Genomic DNA, 20,443 nt, shown 5'->3' with positions numbered 1-20,443 from the left:
TTTCACAATCAAGGAATTATTTTCAGTATGCTTGGTACTATTCATTTGCACTCTTCTATTCCAACCGTTAACTTCTGTTCTCCCTCTATAACATAGGGATCTTTGTTTGAGCTCCAGAAGTGGTGGTGCTAGAACCTCATTACTATGGGCCCCATTCAGCAAAGTATTTAAGCAGGATTCTTGCATGGATCCTTCAAGGTGGTAAATTTACCACAAATTTAAGTTCAGTGCACATCCTGAATGATGTGTGTCCATGAAAAGCAGTAAATTAAAAAAAAAAAAAATTTAATTTAACTGTCAAGAAACTGCTCTTAAGTGAACGCCAACAAATATGAAAAAACTCTCTCTCATAAAACCACATTGGCATTTTAAATTAAGAACGTAACTGATTAAAACATTTAAAAGTATACTCACACCAAGTTTACCAAGCTGGATACCCCACTCTGCATCAATAATTAATTCCTTGAATTTTTGTCTCTCTCCTGCTTCACCATAGTGACTAGCAAGCTGCGCTCCAACCAGAGCTACTGCCTTAAAAAACAAAACAAAACAAAAAAAAGGTGTGAATGAAAAGCATGGTCTAGTGGCTAGAAAACTGGAAATCATGAAATCCAGGTCACTGCATGACCTTGTGGAAGCCATAACTTCTGTGTTTCAATTTCCCAATCTGGAAAATGAGAATAATCATCATTACCTCCTCTTCTTCACATTAAGAACAGAGTTCAGACAGAATGAGATGTCACTAGAAACTCCTAAAACATAACTGAGTTTTTTTAAAATACACATATTCTGTCACTCTTTCCTTCTCTTTCCCCATTGCCTTGTTATCTTTTAATCCTTCCCTTCTTCCTTACCTCAAGGCCCATTCCATTCTTTAAAATTACTGCCTGGAAGACTTTTCCCCTTTAAATTATTGCAGGTGCAAGCTTATTTCAAATTTCTCCAGAACACTTTCAAACCTTAGTGAGGGCAACTCTAATGCCCTGCTACACTATGTAGTTAACGTCTCCAAGCAGCACTTTAATAGTATGTATATGCCAAGATAAGTATACTGCCTTTTCAGGCTTACCAGAATTTTGTTGTAATTTTGCCTTGTGTTGTTTATGACATTCCAGAGTTTTTCAAACATATCTTCCTTGGGCAAAATTGTGCAGTAACCCAATGCCAGGTTATGATCTATCAGACGACAGTTGAAAACCTACAGACATTAAATCCACAATAAGCATACTTTAGAAACTGCCAGTTAAATAAATGTCCAGTTGTTATACATATCGAGTGTCCAGTTATACAAAGGTCTATTGGGCCTTTTAGTTAAGTTAGAAAATAAGATTTTTATAATTTAGTAGGGAAGATACAGTAGTGCTTTCCAAGTTTATTCCTAAAAAGCAAAAGGATTATTACTGAAGTAAATTTAATAAAATGCTGGTTACTAGTCTTAAAGGCCCAACAGACTTTTGTATAACTGGACACTGTTGTATAACTGTACATTACTGGATTCACAGGTAGCCTTTTAAAACCTTGATTCAATTTGAGAAGGTTTTTAGAAATAAGAGAAAAAGATCACTTAAAATGAAAAGTACAGTAAATAGGGATAGAGAATGCATATAAATCATACATGCCATTATTATTTTATTTCAATAGCACCTGAGGGCTCCAAATGAGATCAGATCCCATTGAACTAATCACTGTACATACACATAGTAAGAGACAGGCCTCCCTCTTACAATCTACATAGACAAGACAGCCAAAGAATGGGAATACTAATTCTCTCTCTTTACAGATGGGGAGCTGAGGCGGAAATATTAAGTGACTTGCCCAAGGTAACATTAGATGCCTGTGGCAGAACTGGGAACTGAAACCAAGTCTCCAGGTCTCCTGATTCCCAGTCAAGTGCCTTAACCACAAGACCAACCTCATCATTTAAAGCTGATACTATGCTCAGTTGGGGCCTGTACAGCCTACATGTGGGAGTGAAGAAGTAATAAAAGAATGCAATAGTGAGGCTCTGGAGTGAGCCCTCTAGTATTCTTCAGAAGAGAGGGACATGGAGTGACGAAAATGGACTAGAGGGGGGTTTCTCAGAACTCAAATCAGAGACAGGAATGCCCCATGCAATGGTTCTTTCTGTATACTTAAGAACGGCCATAGTGGGTCAGACCAAAGGTCCATCTAGCCCAGTATCCTGCCTTCTGACAGTGGCCAATGCCAGGTGCCCCAGAGGGAATGAACAGAACAGTTAATCATCAAGTGATCCATCCTCTGTCGCCCATTCCCAGCTTCTGGCAAACAGGCTAGGGACACCATCCCTGCCCATCCTGGCTAATAGCCACTGATGGACCTATCCTCCATGAATTTATCTAGTTCTTTTTTTAACCCTGTTATAGTCTTGGCCTTCACAACATCCTCTGGCAAGGAGTTCCACATGTTGACTGTACATTGTGTGAAAAAATATTTCCTTTTGTTTGTTTTAAACCGGCTGCCTATTAATTTCATTTGGTGGCCCCTTGTTCTTGTGTTATGAGGAGTAAATAACACTTCCTTATTTACTTTCTTCACACCAGTCATGATTTTATAGACCTCTATCATATCCCCCCTTAGTCGTCTTTTCCAAGCTGAAAAGTCCCAGTCTTATTCATCTCTCCTCATACGGCAGCCGTTCCATACCCTTTTCCAATTCCAATATATATTTTTTGAGATGGAATGACCACATCTGCACGCAGTATTCAAGATGTGGGTGTACCATGGATTTATACAGAGGCAATATGATATTTTCTGTCTTATTATCTATCCCTTTCTTAATGATTCCCAACATTCGGTTTGCTTTTTTGACTGCTGCTGCACATTGAGTGGATGTTTTCAGAGAACTATTCACAATGACTCTAAGATCTCGTTTTTGAGTGGTAACAGCTAATTTAGACCCCATCATTTTATATGTATAGTTGAGATTATGTTTTCCAATGAGCATTACTTTGCATTTATCAACATTGAATTTCATCTGCCATTTTGTTGCCCAGTCACCCAGTTTTGAGAGATCCTTTTGTAGCTTTTCGTAGTCTGCTGGGACTTAACTATCTTGAGTAGTTTTGTATCATCTGCAAATTTTGCCACTTCACTGTTTACCCCTTTTTCCAGATCATTTATAAATATGTTAAATAGGACTGGGCCCAGTACAGACCTTTGAGAGATACCACTATTTACTTCTCTCCAGTCTGAAAACTGACCATTTATTCCTTCTTTTTGTTTTCCATCTTTTAACCAGTTACCAATCCATGAGAGAACCTTCCCTCTTATCCCACGACTGCATATTTTGCTTAAGAGCCTTTGGTGAGGGACCCTGTCAAAGGCTTTCTGAAAATTTAAGTACACTATATCCACTGGATCCCCCTTGTCCACATGCTTGTTGACCCCCTCGAATAATTCTAATAGAGTGGTGAAGCATGATTTCCCTTTTACAAAAAACATGTTGACTATTCCCCAACAAATTATGTTCATCTATGTGTCTAACAATTTTGTTCTTTACTATAGTTTCAACCAGTTTGCCCTGTATGCTTACCTTACAGTATGCTTACCTTGTGTAATAAGGCCAGGACAGCAGCGACAATCACTGAAGTGGACTTTTGTTTCATAGCAATAAGAAAGCTTTTGGCATCAGCTAGCATTTTGCCATCATGTAACTATTGGAAAAAAAATAAATAAATAAAAAAAAAAGCAGACAGGAAAGTAACTGTTAAGGATTAAAAAAAAAAAATCACTTTCAAATTACTACTTTTTTTTGTCACTTAAGAGACATTGACTAACACGGCTACCACTCTGAAACCTGTCATCTTGCAAGTAAATTGTTATATTTTCAGAGTAAATTCAATGCTTGAGAAACATTTCAGACAGAGCACTGGACACAGAAGTCCTCTGTTTATCCAGAAGAAGGATGTAGTTTGGATAGTGTAACCTGCACTGTTCCCCTCACCATCCTATGCCAATATCCCTCAACGCTGATGGAAAAGAGAAGCCACCTCAGAAGAGGGAAGATAGTGGCAGGGTATATTTGTTATCAACACCCATTCAACCCCTGGTCTCCCTAAAGAGTCTCTCAAGAGTCCCAGTTAGGATAGTGGTTTTGCAATGTGAAACCACTAGAAGGGGAGACCACCATCTTGTTTCATACAGGCAACTAAACAGATCATCAGATGGTGATGTGATACACATCCTCTCACTAGAAGTTCATCTCAATACCTATTCCTCAGCCATATTTGGTAAATTTACTTTCAGTGAAATTCAGCATAGGTTTTGTCCATACCTTCTCACCCAGGCACATATCCATGTTGTTTGATACACAGTGCTGAAGACAGGATCCAAACAGACAGACTGTTAGGTGCAAGGCTAACTCACACTGACTGCATTCCATTAGATTCTGAAGCAGTGCACAGATGGGCGTTTTGACTGGCAACAGGAGGTTCTGTCCTATGGAATGTTTCACCAGAAAGAAAATGATTAGCGTATATATTAACGAAACTTGTATGCCAAGTCTAATTAAGTTCTTGAAATTTACATTGAAGGCTGATTTCTCTCTCTCTCTCTCTCTCTCTCTCTCCACATTAAGGTATTCTTTGTTAAAAAAATAATGATAATGGTGCAGATGATATTGGTAGGTCAATTTTAGCCTCCTTTACAAACTTGATGTTCAGAAGTTAATGCCTTAATAAAAAAATCCTCTTTAGTTTAACAATCAGATGTTGTTTGTCAGCTGTGGACTCTGGCAGAGACAATCAGTCTTTTCTGAGCAGTTCTCTTCTCTTCTCTATGAAATGACCTACAGGGTATTATTACTACTAATTAGCTGGTCATCTGTATCTCAAAGTGCTTGGAAGGTTAGTAACATTTTCTCCATTTTACAGATGAGGAAACTCAGGCGCATAAAAGTAAAAATTATCTGCCCAAGGCATGCAGGTGAGTGGCAGATACAGGTCTCTTGACTTCCAATCAAGTGCCCTATCCACTGGACCATGTTGCCTCCTTAGTATAGTATTAGATGATTGCTTTTCTGTTTCAAGAACACTCTTGTGTGGGTTACCATAGAGTTGTATTATGTCAATCTTCTTGTTCAATCTGTATGTAAGGTCCATTTTTGGACAGTTATATTCATTTTAGATATATACAAATGGGCCTGTCCAAAAGTGCTAGACACATACATTAGAGCCTCAGAGTTACAAACACCTCGGGAATGGAGGTTCTTCTGAAATATTCTTAACTTTGAACAAAATGTTATAGTTCTTTCAAAAGTTTACAACTGAATATTGAATTAATACAGCTTTGAAACTTTACTATGCAGAAGAAAAATGTGGCTCCCCCCCCCTTTTTTTTAGTAGTTTACATTTAACACAGTACTGAACTGTATTTGCTTTTGTGTGTGTGTGCGCGTCCCTCTGCTGCTGCCTGATTGTGTACTTCCGGTTCCAAATGAGGTGTGTGTGGCTGACTGGTCAGTTGGTAACTCTGGTGTTCGTAACTCTGAGGTTCAACTATACAAATAAAACCCTTCCATCTTCAACCCACTCATCCACATTCAACCCATCCCTGGGGAAGTGTATAGCTTTGTAATGTACCCTGTAAGATAACTGAGGGAGGCAGGGGTACGATTCATATTCAAGAATGAGAGATGAAGGATCATCTTGTGGTTAAAGTACTGGATTGGAACTCAGGATAGGTTGGGTTCAATTCACAGTTCTGTTACAAATTTCCTACATGGTAAACAAGTTGCTTAGGCTATCTGTACTGCAGTTTCCCATCTTCTACTTGTATGTTATTCCTCTCTCTCACCTTTTGCCTGTCTTGTCCATTTAGAATGTAAACTCTTCAGAGCAGGCAGGTGTACAGGGCCTGCAACAAGGCCCTGAGGCACTATTGTAATGCATAATAATAATAATAATAATAATAATTAATAATGGACCTTCCACTAAGAACACCCTGTCCCCAGATAAAAACTATCTAAAGATAGGCAGCTCAAGCACCCAAGTTGATCAGCTGCTGGGATAAGACATGTAGCGATGGGTTCTCTAAGATGCAGAGGATTGTCTACTATGCGGAGCTGTATAGGTCAGAATGAACACCAAGCAATAAAACAGAAGGAAGGGCAATCTCTAGAGCACAGTTACAATATAGTCCCTGCAGGCAGTACCAGTAACTAAATTAAAAGCTGTGTTGTGCACTGTTTTTAAGTGGTCCAGCTGTAGTTTATAACAGAGGGTTGTGGCGATGTATGGGTGTAAAAATTCCATATTAGTGGGAAGTCTTAACCAATTATTTAGCATTAAATAGGTATATTCTTGCTTTTGTGGGATTAAATTAAACACTTAGTAACATTTTAGAGTATTTTACTCTTGTGCTGTTAATAGGTCTTCACAGTACCTTTAATAAATGGACAGTTTGCCAAGCTCACAGAGTCCAAAGGAGACATCTTGTTATCTGCAAATAAGACAAATATTTGTGAGCAGTGCACTAAGATCTTAGCAAAGTTATAAACATTGGAAATTACTATTAAAATATTATACTTTGAAACCAATACAAAAATAAAGCTAGATAATAAAGCTAGATAAATAATTATGTTATGTTATAATTAAATTAGTGCCCCGTTCTGACAGAGAGTTAGGACCTTTTCTGTGATTTTCTTGTGTATAACTGGATGTTACTTCATAACAGGGGAACCATTTTCTCATCTCTGCCTGAAGAGATATAAACAGATAGTTTCCATTAACCCTGCAGGAGCTATGTGTAAATTCCTTTGCCCGGACGGGACTATAGATCTCAAACGTTTTCCCATGTGAGGGAAAAAACCAAAACCAAAACCACCACAGCCAAACACAATTTCCTTCATACTCAGAAAGTTTGATTTTTAGCTTACTAGTCAATTAGCATATCATTTATAAATAGATCTGACCCTATCCAAGAATGCTTATAGATAAAAAACGAAATATTTAGAATACAATGAAATATTTATACAATGAAATATTAAGAAAATGAAAGTGTATATTTACCATTCTACACAAGAAATAGTTTTAGAATATTCAGTGTTTCTGATGCATAACTGAAAATACAAGTCTCTTGACAAAACCTAATACAATACAAATGTCTATTCATAATTGCTGAAGTTATCAAAAAACTATGTGATGGGGAAGCTTGGGGAATGATATCGGTTTCAAAAAAATTGTGTACTGAATTATTTAAATTCCTACCTAAAAACAGTTTAATATGAAATGGGATAAAGACTGTACACTAACTCATAACATTAAGGAAAAAAGGTTACCAGCAATAGGCACAAGGGAAGAAATAGTTTCATATGCAACTGGGAGCGTCATCTGTGGATCAAGAACTATCCCATCTTCACTAAAGAAATCATCATAAGTCCATTCTTCATAAGGATCCTTATCAGCTCCAAAAGATGCTGCCTAAATTAACACATTGCAAAAAATATGAACAGGAAATAAAATGCTCGTGAAGTTCCATAAAGGGATCAGCTAAAAAGTATGTATAATTGTAAAACTAATAAATTGCATGACATTACAGATCAAGTTTCCAAATTCAGGAAGAAAAGATGCTCATGTCTGAAAATGTGTCCTCAAGATACTTATTTTTGCTGGGCACTGGGAATGAAAGACATTCTTCTTATGTGGGCATAACGCCCACTAATGTTGAAAGGGAGACATTTTTTAATTTGGCTTTTAAAAACAGTGCATTAAAGTGTATTCATTTATTGTTAGCATTCCAGAGAACATCTGCATTTTCTAATACTAGTTTTCACAAGAACTAAATGGAACTGAAAATTAACCATTTAAGATTGGACTCAAATCCCAAATCAGGGGCTAATCAAAAGCTCATTAAAGTCAGTGCAAAGATTCCCATTGACTTCAGTGAGTTTTGCACCGGGCCACAAGTGCCTTTATTTGTTCCACCTGTTTGGTCTATGCTAGTTAGACTAAGATCCTTACATTTTTCGCAGCCCAAACTGCTGTTGGCTATCAACAAACAACAAAAAACAGTAACAAAGGGATAGGTCAAACTCTTGAATGGTACCTTAAAGTTGTTAACTGATGGGAGTGTCTCCAAATTCTACATGTATTTATCAAAAAACCCACCACCCACACACCCATATAGATATCATTGTACAACCTCACCACTTTTTTGTAAAAGATTTTTCAGAATCAGTGTTCTATGATTTCAAGCTGTCTTGGCAACAGAAATTAATAGACATTACATTAAGAGTATTAATAATGGTACACAAACAGATGTTTTGGGAACACAAGATACATAATATAAGATACAATAGCTTTTGTTCTGAGATATAGGAGACATGAGACAGAGGAGCTGATAAAATCATTTTGGTCTGGATGGCAGTAGCTAATTAGCACCTATCATTGGGTATTCCTCGGCAAGTTGACAAAGATGCACAAACAGTGAATATTTAATAAACCACTATAAAAGAAAAAATTAAAGCATCAAATTGTTCAAATTTGAAGATGTTACCTTTGCTATAAATCCATAGTTTTCTATTTGGCATTGCCCGTAAATTTCCTTAGCAGCCAATGTATATTTACATAGCTCCAGAGAATCTAATAACAGAGCTGTGAGAAATTAAAGTTATTGTCATTCTTTTATGTAAGTCATATATTCTCTATTATAAAGAAAATCACCATTTGGTGTCACCCATTTTTACAGAGGTATGCATGCATAGAAATTCACTTTTTATTTTCATATTTCATAGAAAAGTGATTTGTCTGAAAATCTACTTTCCAACATGAACACAAATAAGAAACTATAAAAATATTTTTGCGGATACAGACTAACACGGCTGCTACTCTGAAATAAGAAACTATGATACTGGATTACCTGGACTGCATATTGTAGCTGCTTGGCATGCCATCTCATTTATCACTGCTGGAAAGTTCAGTTCTTTAGGTGTGATCATTGGAACATCAGCTCCCAACATATCACAAAGCTTTTGACAAGCTAAAAACAGCAACTTCCCTGTTTGTTCATTACAGTGATGTTCATATAAATCTCTTAATGAAAAGAAAAGAAAAGAAAAGAAAAAAAAGGGGGGGGGGAATTTATGCTAGATTTTTATTTAAGATAAAAATCAACTTGTCTTTCTTTTGAGGAATATATATTAATCCAAAATAGGGCTACCATATGTCCGGATTTCCCCGGACATGTCCGGCTTTTCGGTCTATAAATAGCCGTCCGGGGGGGATTTTTAAAAATCTAAAAATGTCTGGGATTTCCCCCCGGTCGGCTATTTATAGATAGAAAAGCGGCGGCCAAGCACCGCTGGGCACCCAAAGCCCCTTCCCGGCTCCCCCCATCCCCTGCAGCCTTACCATGCTGTCCGGCCCGCAGCTGTCTTCCCCCTCCTCCCCTCCCCTGAACGCTCCGCCCCCCTGCTCCTCCCCCTCCCCTGCTTCCCGCGAATCAGATCTTCGCGGGAAGTCTGAAAAGAAGCAGGGGCAAGCGGGAGGCAGCAGCAGGTAAGCTGGGGCGGGGGGCGCGAGGAGCAGAACTCCGGGGAGGCGCGGCCCGGGCCGAGCGGCTCCCTCCGGCCCGGGCCGAGCGGCGCCCGGCTGCCCCAGCGGCTCCGGCCCAGCTCGGGCCCCAGCACCCCCAGCCCGGACCCGGCCCGGCTCGGGCCCCAGCAGCGCCGGCCCGGCCCGGGCCCCAGCAGCGCCGGCCCGGCCCCAAGCCCCGCAACCCTGGCCGGAGCGCAGCCCAATTCCTGGGCTCTTTAAAGCCGGCCCTGGTCAGGGGACAGGGAGGGGGGATTGGATGGGTTGGGAGTTTGGGGGGGGGGCAGTCAGGGGGGCAAGGGTGTGGAGAGGGGTTGGGACAGTCAGGGACAGGGAGCGGGGGGGTTAGATGGGTCTGGGGGGGCTGTCGGGGGGCAGGGGTGTGGAGAGGGGTCGAGGCAGGCAGGTAGCAGAGGGGGTTGGATGGGTCAGGAGTTCTGGGGGTCCTGTCGGGGGCGGGGAGCAGTTGGATAGGGCATGGGAGTCCCCGGGGGTCTGTCTGGGGGCAGGGTGTGTGAATATGGGGTGGGGGTGTGGATAAGGGTCGGGGCAGTCAGGGGACAGGTAGGGTCGTAGGGCGTTCTCAGGAGGGGGCAGTCAGGGGACAAGAAGCAGGGCGGCTTAGATAAGCGGTGGGGTCCTAGGGGGCAGTTAGTGGCAGGGGTCCCAGGAGGGGGCAGTCAGGGGACAAGGAGCGGGGGGGGGTTGGGGGTTCTGAGGGGGGCAATCAGGGGGTGGGAAGGAGTGGATGGGGGTTGGGCAGGGCTAGAGCGGGGCTCCTCCCCCCCCTTCCCCCAGTGTCCTCTTTTTTGCTTGTGGAAATATGGTAACCCTATCCAACAACATTTAAGTAAATTAGCTCACCAATAGGTGATGCTGCTGGGCCTGAAAACTGAATAAACTGATATGCAAGAAAAAGGACAACTAGTGCTTACCTTGTATACAACTACTGTCTGTTGTGAAATTAGTTATAAATTATTTTAGTTTAACTTCCATTTTGTGCCACTTTCAGGAAGATAACTGAAAAGTAACTGAGGGCCCTAACTAAACAGGTATGCTGATCAAAGAGTTTCAGCTACCGAAGGCAGGATAGCTTAGGGTTTGGATGGTTTTCATGTATTCCTGGGACTCAAGAAGCTCAGCTATATATAGTGGCTGGCTAATATTGTCTACTTGAATGATTATTCATCCAGTACAACAGTATTCAACTGCTAGAATTAAAATACACACTCTCGCTCAGCTGTGTTACTGAGATCCTTTACTTAGGCTATCTTCACCAGAAATGCTGCAGCTGCGCTGCTGTAGGGCTTGTGTAGATACTCTCTACAGCGAGGAAAGGAGTTCTCCTGTTGCTGTAGTTAATTCACTTCCCAGAGAGGTGGTAGCTAGGTTGATGGAAGAATTCTTCTGTTGACCTAGCATTGTCTATGCTGGGGGTTAGGTCAACTTAACTATGTCGCTACATCGCTTAACTTTTTAGTGTAGACATAGCCTTAGTAAAGAGATGGCATTAATAACCAAGTTATGGAAAAACACCCTGGGAGACACCAAACAATCCAAGGTGAACCTACTCTTGCAGCCTTCTACGCAACACAGTATATTGCTTAAGTGGATCAGCTGTGTGGCTCCTCTTCCCTCTAGTCAATCTTGCCTTTGCATTACAGCTACCAGCTATTGCAGAGTACCAGAAATAGTTTACTGCCTACTTCTTACTTTAATACTAACCAGTCCTAAACTCTTCTGAAATTTTACCTGCATAGCTTTAGTGCCTCTTCAATTTTTCCAGCATCTAATGACCTCAGTGCCAGCTTTGTCCCCAACTCTTGCTCTGTTGTTTGCAGAAGCAAAGCTAGTTTGTAAAGTCTTGATTCAGTGGAACAGTTCTTTGTTTTACTATCATCTTTGGAATTCGTTGCTTGCACTTTTCTAGATTTTGCCGTGGATCGGATACTTTCATAGGCTTTTATGTGCTCTTCAAGGAGCTGAGACATCAACAAAGGATTCCCATAATCCTTGACTGAAATAAAGATATCAAAATCCTCCTGCAACAAAAAGTCAAATAGAACAGAACCTTCTTATTCATGTGACTTACTTTAGAAATTTGTTTTGTTTAAGTTTTTACACTGGTTCCCTCATTCACAGATGAATTTGATCACAAAATAGAGTTTACTAGTTCACATTGGTCACTAGAAAACCCACTGTAGATTAAAGAATATAGCTAATTAGTATGAAACCAAAACAAACAAAATAAAAGAGATTGCATCAAAAAGCGTTTTAACTATGTAATACTTCCTAATAGAGCAAATATACTGCAGTCTACTATGCAAAAGGTAATCAATTCTTGGTAATATGCAACATTACCGCACTATTAGAACATCTTTGCTGAGAAGTGGGTGGAATTATTAGGATTTTTGGCAAGATCATCAGATTTTTGGATCAGTGAAGTGAGAACTGGCAAGATGATATTGTTTCTTGATAGTTTAAATATATTACTAGTGTTGCCTGATTTAGGAGGTTAATATTCTTAATTTGGACAGTATGGGTTATAGGCTCGCCAATTAATCTAATCAGAAGATAATAAAGTTCTTGTCCCAGAATCAGGCTACACAGCGTATGCAAAAGACCCTCGGGGTATGACAGGACGCTCACACTGGGACCAATATTTCTTAAAGACTTTTATTGGGATAAACAGAATTATAATTAAATAGTAATTAAATGGTAAAATAATTAGAGTTACAAATGCAGTACTATTATTCTAAAGATACATATGATATACTATAAAGCTTTTGATTAAAATACTTACACCCTTTCTTCATGACCTGGTGATAAGAGTCAAAGGACCAGCCTTGCCTCAGGTTTTGAGTGGGAGATACAGAGTGGGAGATACAGAGTTTAGAAGAAGCTAGAGAGCAAAAGCTATTGAAGCTAACTTAGAATTTGACTTAACTAACTGACTGACTTAAAACTTAAAATTAAAACTAACAGACTAATAAGTTAAGAACGAAGAAGCTTGGAGCTTAGAAAAAACTTAGTAAACAAGCTCTGAAGCTCAGAAAAACAAAAAACTTAGAAGCAGCAGCAGCTTAGACGCCTCCTTGGCATGGTGGGTCACCCCTCTTATAGGGCGTGGGTGCTTGAGCCCTTCTTCCATGTCCAAACTTAGTTTTCTTACCCACCGAAATGTTGGGGTACACTTATTTTATAGGCAGGTATGTTTGTACATATTAATAACATATATATACATATTAATAACATTGAATTATTTTTACATTTGTTATTTTTGTTTTTCCGGTTATTTTGGTTCTTTCCTTGTGGTGTACCTGTTTTGTGTACCTTGTGGTGTAGCTGTGATTTACAGAGGACATGAACTTCGGAAAGCCCCCTATGCCAACCTGCATATCTATTTAAGTTAAAGGTTACAGCCATATATGAACCTTATGCTTAACTTATTACTATTTACCTAGTCCCAAACCTATGTATGCTAACTTTGCCTTAGCTCAACATGCAGGATATGGCCTGTAGGTCCCTTGCGTTACAGCCAAACTACTTTAATATAAACCTATTATAATAAAACAAACAATTAAACCCATAAAAATATAAAAGCATCCCAACTCTGCAAATGACTCACTGCATGGCTTTGGGCAAGTCAGTGCTAACAAGGCAGTGACTAGCTTGGAGCATGCCACAAAAGTAATGGTGAACATCAACACCACTAAGGGCTTGTCTACACAACATGGCAATGCGCATTATGGAGGTGTGATTTCTAAAGCACATTAATGCATTGTGCATGAATAGGTCCATGTAGACCCTGCGACCCTGCTGGTGCACAATAAAAGTTCCCTGATGTTCTTTAATGTACGACCATTTCAAATTGTACCATTAATGTGCTCTGTCCATTAGACCACACTTCCTGTTTAGTAAGAATCACACCCCTAGCATGCGTCTTGCTGCACCGTGTAGATATGCCCTAACTCAAGATTAAGTGGTATGAATTTTTTTCAGCCACCAACAACATATGGCCTGGGAACTTTATACCAGGATGGACTGATTTAAATCAGCAAACAGGAAGCCTTGATTTAAATCCATTTTAATTTTGTTTTCTTGTGCTTTTTGGTTATTTTCCCAAAGAAAGGTTCATTCTCATTGATTTGCAACTAAATATAGTTTTTACACTAAGTTTCACACTTCGCGTTTTGCTAACCAGGAGGATACACTATATCTATACATATTTATTTAAGCAGTTATAAAGCACAACATACATTTATTCAAATTCTTAATTTTTACATTTTTTATTATGTTGGAAATGGGAGTCACATTTCTTATTTACTATACGTTAATTTTTTATTACACAACTTCGGTCAAGCTGCATTTAGATGGAAACTGGAATTAAATTTTAAAAAAAGTGTTCTCTCTGCACCTGCTAGCTAAACTGCAACGAAAAGTAATTAAGGCAAAATCATTTCTGCACAACAGAAACTGGAAGTATTCACATTTGAAAAAAATGTAAATACCAACATCATTGTAAAGACTGAAAATAATAATAGTTACTGAATATAGTACATGACATTTGTGACATTTAATAAAATGTGAGCGGATATTTTCCCCCTGATTCTGTATATAATTAAATAAGCAGACCCCTTTAACTCAAAAATTTGAGAAGGGCTCACTGATGCAGCACATTAGTTTTATTTATTTAAATTATACTAAGTTTAGGCCTTAACATAAGTTGTCATAATTTCAAATTAAAAATAAACCTGTTTAAATATATTTTCCTCTTTTTTTTTAACCTTTAATGTAAATAAAATCAGGGTTAATTTATTCATTTTTTAAAAATATATATATTTATTTTTATCCACTCTGCTTTATATTCCCTAAAATGCTAGCATGGAAATAATGTTTTAAATGACAAAATCTGTTGATCAATCTTCATCATCCATAGCCATTTGAATATTTTTAATTTATTTGTAAGCTACTATTACACACACAGAACATAGTAAAATTGTAGCTAAAATTACATTTTAATAGGATTCATTTTTAAAAATGCATCATTTAATAACATTAATCAGGGTAATTTCAAACCTATTTTAATTTCTTGTAACTATAAAATACTTACCTGCAAGCTAGCAAGTGTTTCAAACATTTTTAAGTTTGCTTTACATTCATCTTCCTTCAGAGGATTTTCTGTAAAATAGGAAAAATAGTTACTTACTGAGCTACTTACTGGGACAATACATAAAGGGGTAAGTTACAACTTACCTTTCTGAATGCTAAGCAGGAATTTAAGAACCTCCACAAGTGTCTTTGTTATACACATTTGTGTTTTGCGCTGGAAAAAAAAAAAAAAAAAAGGTTAATATTTCATTTGGCCTTTGGTGGGTAAATAGTCTTAGGTACACAGCTCAGATTATCGATGTGCAGCTTGGGAAAGAATATAGGTAAGTAAATGGGTTCGTTGAGATGGAAGAGGGAGGCAACCTTGGGTATGAATTTAGGATGTGGGCCATAGCGCTGCTCTGTGCCTGAGGTTTGTTCGGTTCCCTCGGAGCCAAGCTATGAGGCTTAGGAGAAAAACTATGAGAGCTAGACCGCACTGGGTCTTTTGCTCCTTGGGACGTCTCGGTACCGGACGGCCCTGGTGCCTCGCGGTCCGGCGCTGTCGGTACCGGGGCAGTTTTTGCGGGTGGACATCACCTTTTAGGAGGCGAATCACGGTGTGGAGAAGCACGAGACCACTTTTTTGTGGCTTTTTTAGGACCAGGGTCCTTAGCAGCCATTTTTGAAGAGGACCCCATAACTGAGGCAGCTGCAGGTAAGGACTGGCGAGGAGGTGTCCTGGACTTGGGGTCGGAGGCAGGTCAGAAGGATCTCTCCATCATTAAAAGTTTTAGTTGGAGGCCCCTAGCCTTTCTTGTCCTCACTGTGAGTTTCTTGCAGTGAGGATACTTTTGGTAAATGCGTGTCTCCCCCAGGCAACAGACACACTGTGCGTGGCCGTCTGCCACAGGTATTGAAAGTCTGCATGTCAGACAGCGTTTGAAACCTGGAGAGCCAGGCCAATGCCTCTTCGGCGACTGCGCACCTGAGGTGGGGAGAAAAAAAAAAGGGGGGGCGGGATTTTTTCCCCTTTTTTCTAAATGGTAAAATAGAACAAAAATGAAAGGAGAAATCAATAACGAGGGAAATAACTAAGGAAGGGGAAGAAATTAGAGGAATATGAGAGCTGTTAAGGGTGCTGCTATCGTTCCGACCAAAACCAAAGGTGGTAGAGAAGGAACTGGGTAACGGTTGGCTGCCCGTGCGGAGTAACCACTCAGAGCAGCGTGAGACAGCTGCCGCGCATGCATGGCCAACCAGGGCACTGCTACCACAAGTCTCCGACTAGAAGCGCAGGGCGCCAAGACACCTAAAGTGGAGCACCCACAAGGACACTCCTAAAAGAAGAACTTTATGTAATTTTGGCACATGTCAATGCTATACCATTTACAAACTTTTTTTAGATCTTAGACCACATTTATTTTAAAATTATTTGAGCTATATTTGTTTGTTAAATCCTGAATTTACAACGGGGTAAAATTAGTTGTAATGCATTAGGATTTACATTTGTAATTTAATTAATACTCATGGGAGTCAAATATGCAAGTCTCTGTACCAAGATGAAAATGTGCCTCAAAAATACAGGGAACATTTCTGACACAGTGGTTTTACCTTACATGATTTGCTTTTTTACAAATGGATGAATGGATACAGAAAGCAAGAGATGTGCACCTTTATATCTCTGAAAGGTACATTAGCTTTTACCAGTTCTCCATTAATCACCCCCATTTTTTACGCGTGTTGAAAGCAGCATTTAGAATGATCAATGTACATGTATTTTACGAAGTGAAATTAGTTAGTACCTCTTCAGAATTATCTGCTTCTTTCTGCAATACCAATCTTGCCCATATAGACAATCTCTCTGCAACTTCCTCAGCTTCAGCAATAGGCAGAGATTTTAATAAGTTTAGAGAGTCCTCTCCCTGAAAACAAAGTTATAAGGCAGAAGTCAAAAATAGTTTGACAAGAGTGAGTATTTGTTGTTGAAAGAACTTTAATTTTCTTGTCAGTTATCTTATCATTATCTCTTTACTGTCTGACATTATAATGGCACCCCACCAGATGAGAGACTTTTTAAGTTCAATTTACAACTTGGGGAGTCTATTAACTCTCCCCTTTTATAGAGCACACAGTTTGCCATAACATACAAACTCTCTAATATCCCAAAATAGTTTTTAACATGTGTAGATCCTTTGATTCAGAGATCTGAGGGCAGCTAAACTACAAGTTTATTTGTTGATAAATACAATAGGTAAAGAAAAAAGCTATTTCTTTAAGAGTTCTTGCAAAACAATTGATTACATAGCATTTGTAAGCAGGACTATGCAAGTATGACTACTTTTATTACCACATGCTGGTAAGAGAGTGGAATAGCAGAAGTTGGTTAGTGTTGAAAAAATGACTCTCAGATTTTTAGGGTGGGAAATTGTACTTTGGAGGGGGCCTGTCTAGTTCCTCAATTAGAGGAGCCTACCACACTGCAGGTCCATTACAGGGAGGAATATCCTAGACCCAGATCCTGATATGCAAGAATAATCATAGATAAGGCTACCTTTATGTCACGGAATCCATCCATGACGTCCAGAGACCTCCCTGACATTCTTTGGTCAGCCCCAGGGGCTGTGGGACTCGGGCTGGCAGCCAGCGGGGCCCTGGCAGGGTTCTAGTGACAGCAGTGACAGGAGGCCCCCTGCAAGGTTCCAGTGATAGGTGACAGTCTCCTGAGGGGGCCCTCCTCAGGGTTCCAGTGACTGGTGACAGCCTTGTGGGGGGGGGGGGGGGAGGAAGGGGGGAAGGGGACACCTCCGGCGAGTGGCTGGGAGTGTCCTGTTTTCTCTTTGGGAAATATGCTCACCCTGCAGCTTCCAGCTGCCGCGGGCAGAAGGGGAACCTCAACTCCCAGTCACCATGGGGGCGGGGGAAACCATGGAGCTGCAGCAGCAAAAGTCACACAGACAGGTCACGGCTTCCATGGATTTTTGTTTATTGCCCATGACCTGTCTGTGACTTTTACTAAAAATAACCATAACAAAATCTTAGCCTTAAATCATAGATAAAGGTGATCAGCAATTCAATGACTAAACAGACTCCTCTCATAATACAGCGGTGCTAAATCATTTAATTCCCCGTTTACGCATGCTGAAGGTTCAGCACATTCTTGAGTCCCACTAACATCAGTAGGACTTAAGGATGTGCTTAAGTGCTTTGGTGAACTGTGACCTAAATTGTCCAGTCAGAAAGCGCTGCAGAAGAGGAAAACACCTGCTAGTCATAGGGATGCAGAAGGAGGGTGTTTGTGCCAGTAAAGAGTTGCTCAATAGCCCTTCCCACAAAAAATGGTTTGTGACATACTCCAATTCTTAGGCCCTCTTTACAACATGGAAACTGACATGTTTTGACACCCTGTGGCAATATGGCAATGCTGCCAAGCCAGAAATGGACTCTTTTCTTGCTGGCTTGGAGAAAGTCAACCACACTCAACAGCAACTGCAGAAAAGCTTATTAGAAGATTTCTAGCATATTTTATTTTAGCATCCACTGTTTTCATTCTTTTTGGCAGTGAATGAAGGAGGATTTACCATGTTTTTCACTTTATATCAAAATATGGTAGTTTCTGTATTGTACACATGCTTTCAGTGATTATGCATTAGTTCATGGAAAACCATGATAAATTTAACTTACTCATATCTTAGTCTATATATATAGGCTTGATTTTCAATACTATAATATTGGCTACAACCAGTGTTAGTATGATTGCACGAATTGCATACACAGATGTTTGTCAAACTGCAGTAATTGTGCAGTTCTGAAAAATAGGCCCCAAGTATTTTTTAAGGTAGATATCAAATGACTACGAAAACTTTCATACCCTATCTCGATCAATCAGGTCCACCATCCTCAAAATATAGACTTCCACACTTGGCAACATATATGCTGCTACAATTTTCAAAGCATCTTCCAAAGAAGTAGGGGTATCTTGTTTGAGAATGTATTTCACCTGTCTCTGAAACAAGAAAACAGACATGGATACTAAATCTTGCTGGAAACGTTAGAAGCAGAACTGCCAGAGCCTTTCCTCCCTGCCTGAGCTTTTCCACAATGCTGGAGCCTTTCATTACAGCAGGGAAAAGCTCTGGCAGCAGGGAGGCAGCAGTACACTACGCTGCTAAAAATAGCAATGTAAATGTGGGAAGCACTCCTTGGGCATGTAAAGAGCCATGCAGGGTACATACCGTAAAGATCTAGTGCATCTGGATTTTACTTGCCTAAACAGTGCCTCACCAACTACACTGCTATTTATACCTGTGTTAGCTGGGCTGTGATGCTGAGCCAGCAAGGGTTAAAACAACCAGAAGGCTGCATGACCCAAAAATAACCTTTAAGGACATATTAGAAGAGTACTGAAATGGTAAACAGGGCCATTCCTTGTAGATAGTTAGCAAAGCCATGTTAAATAGACCAGTGCTTCTCAAAGTCGGGCCGCCGCTTGCTCAGGGAAAGCCCCTGGCGGTCCGGGCCGGTTTGTTTACCTGTTGCGTCCACAGGTTCGGCCGATCGCGGCTCCCACTGGCTGCGATTCGCCGTCCCAGGCCAATGGGGGCTGTGGGAAGGGTGGCCAGTACATCCCTTGGCCCGCGCAACTTCCCGCAGGCCACATTGGCCTGGGACGGCGAATCGCAGCCAGTGGGAGCCGCGATCGGCCGAACCTGTGGACGCAACAGGTAAACAAACCGGCCCGGACCGCCAGGGGCTTTCTCTGAACAAGCGGCGGACCAGCTTTGAGAAGCACTGAAATAGACTACAGTCCTTGAAATGTAGGCCTGAATTGTTAGAGAATTAAGAATAGATACTAATTGTATTTGTCTGTGTTTACCTATATGTTGTTATAAGTTTAACAATGTGATCTAATTAGCCTGTAGATGCTAAACTTCTGTTCCTGTCAATAATGTTTCATGACTATATTCTATTGATTCAGCAATCAAAAGGGGATATTAATATTTAGATGGAACGTGTGGTGTAATAATATTGTCATTTGTCTTTGAAATTTGTAGTAGACTACCTGTGAACTGCCTGATGGTTAATTGCCTTATGCTAATAAATGCAACTAGTTTCCGGTGTAAACCTAGGAAATAGGGATTAGCTTCAAAGCAACTATATACATTACCTATTCTTCAGCCAAGGAAGCCCTGCTGTGACCACAGCTTGCTTCCACTGTAAAGGAAGTCATACCTGATCCTGTTTTATCTCAGATCTGCTTAAACTTTGTCAGGGAAAGTCTAAGTCACAAGACTGAGGTCTCCAGGTCTACTCTGGATTATACCTGCAATTTCTCATGGAAGAATTTTAACAAACTCTGCACATGGATAGCCTATTGGACTATAACCTTTTAAATTGATTCTAGAAGGATTTTTACAAATCAGCAACCTCACCATCTCTGCTATGAAACTGACCTAAGAACTGTATTCATATCTGTATATATAAAGATCTTTAACTATAGCAACGCTTTTTATTAATAAATCTTAGATTTAGTTAAAAAGGATTGGCTGTAAGCATGTACTTGGGTAAGATCTGAAATATTCACTGACTTGGTGGGTAATGTATCTGATCTCTTGGGATTGGCAGAACTTCATATATAGTGAATAAGGTTTTCAGTAACCCTCACTATATTAGACTTGACTGTCTGGAGGGGAACCAAAGGCTGGAATGCTTAAAGGGAACTGTATTTTGGCTTCTTGATAACCAGTAAGGCATTACAGAAGCTATTTAGTTACTGGCTTGGTGAAATTTAATTACAGATA

The 20,443-nt window shown here is 40.0% G+C and overlaps 1 protein-coding gene across 1 annotated transcript in view; it reads right to left on the bottom strand.

Annotated features, from left to right (window-relative positions):
• The window catches only part of KNTC1 (kinetochore associated 1), a 72,134-nt gene that overhangs the window by 23,207 nt on the left and 28,484 nt on the right, over positions 1–20,443 (bottom strand). Inside the window, exons 29-41 of the mRNA XM_065417797.1 lie at positions 18,514–18,648; positions 16,448–16,567; positions 14,808–14,877; positions 14,665–14,732; positions 11,304–11,593; positions 8,878–9,050; positions 8,515–8,612; positions 7,298–7,439; positions 6,403–6,459; positions 4,295–4,458; positions 3,570–3,674; positions 1,070–1,198; positions 415–531 (exon numbers count right to left, since the gene is read on the bottom strand). Coding sequence (XP_065273869.1) covers positions 415–531; positions 1,070–1,198; positions 3,570–3,674; positions 4,295–4,458; positions 6,403–6,459; positions 7,298–7,439; positions 8,515–8,612; positions 8,878–9,050; positions 11,304–11,593; positions 14,665–14,732; positions 14,808–14,877; positions 16,448–16,567; positions 18,514–18,648 — 1,668 coding nt within the window. The remainder of the gene's footprint in view (positions 1–414; positions 532–1,069; positions 1,199–3,569; positions 3,675–4,294; positions 4,459–6,402; positions 6,460–7,297; positions 7,440–8,514; positions 8,613–8,877; positions 9,051–11,303; positions 11,594–14,664; positions 14,733–14,807; positions 14,878–16,447; positions 16,568–18,513; positions 18,649–20,443) is intronic.

The sequence above is a fragment of the Emys orbicularis genome, chromosome 16 (genome assembly GCF_028017835.1).
Source record: "Emys orbicularis isolate rEmyOrb1 chromosome 16, rEmyOrb1.hap1, whole genome shotgun sequence".
NCBI lineage: Eukaryota > Metazoa > Chordata > Testudines > Emydidae > Emys > Emys orbicularis.
Note: the sequence above shows the minus strand (reverse complement) of the source record. Positions and strands in the feature narration are given on the sequence as shown.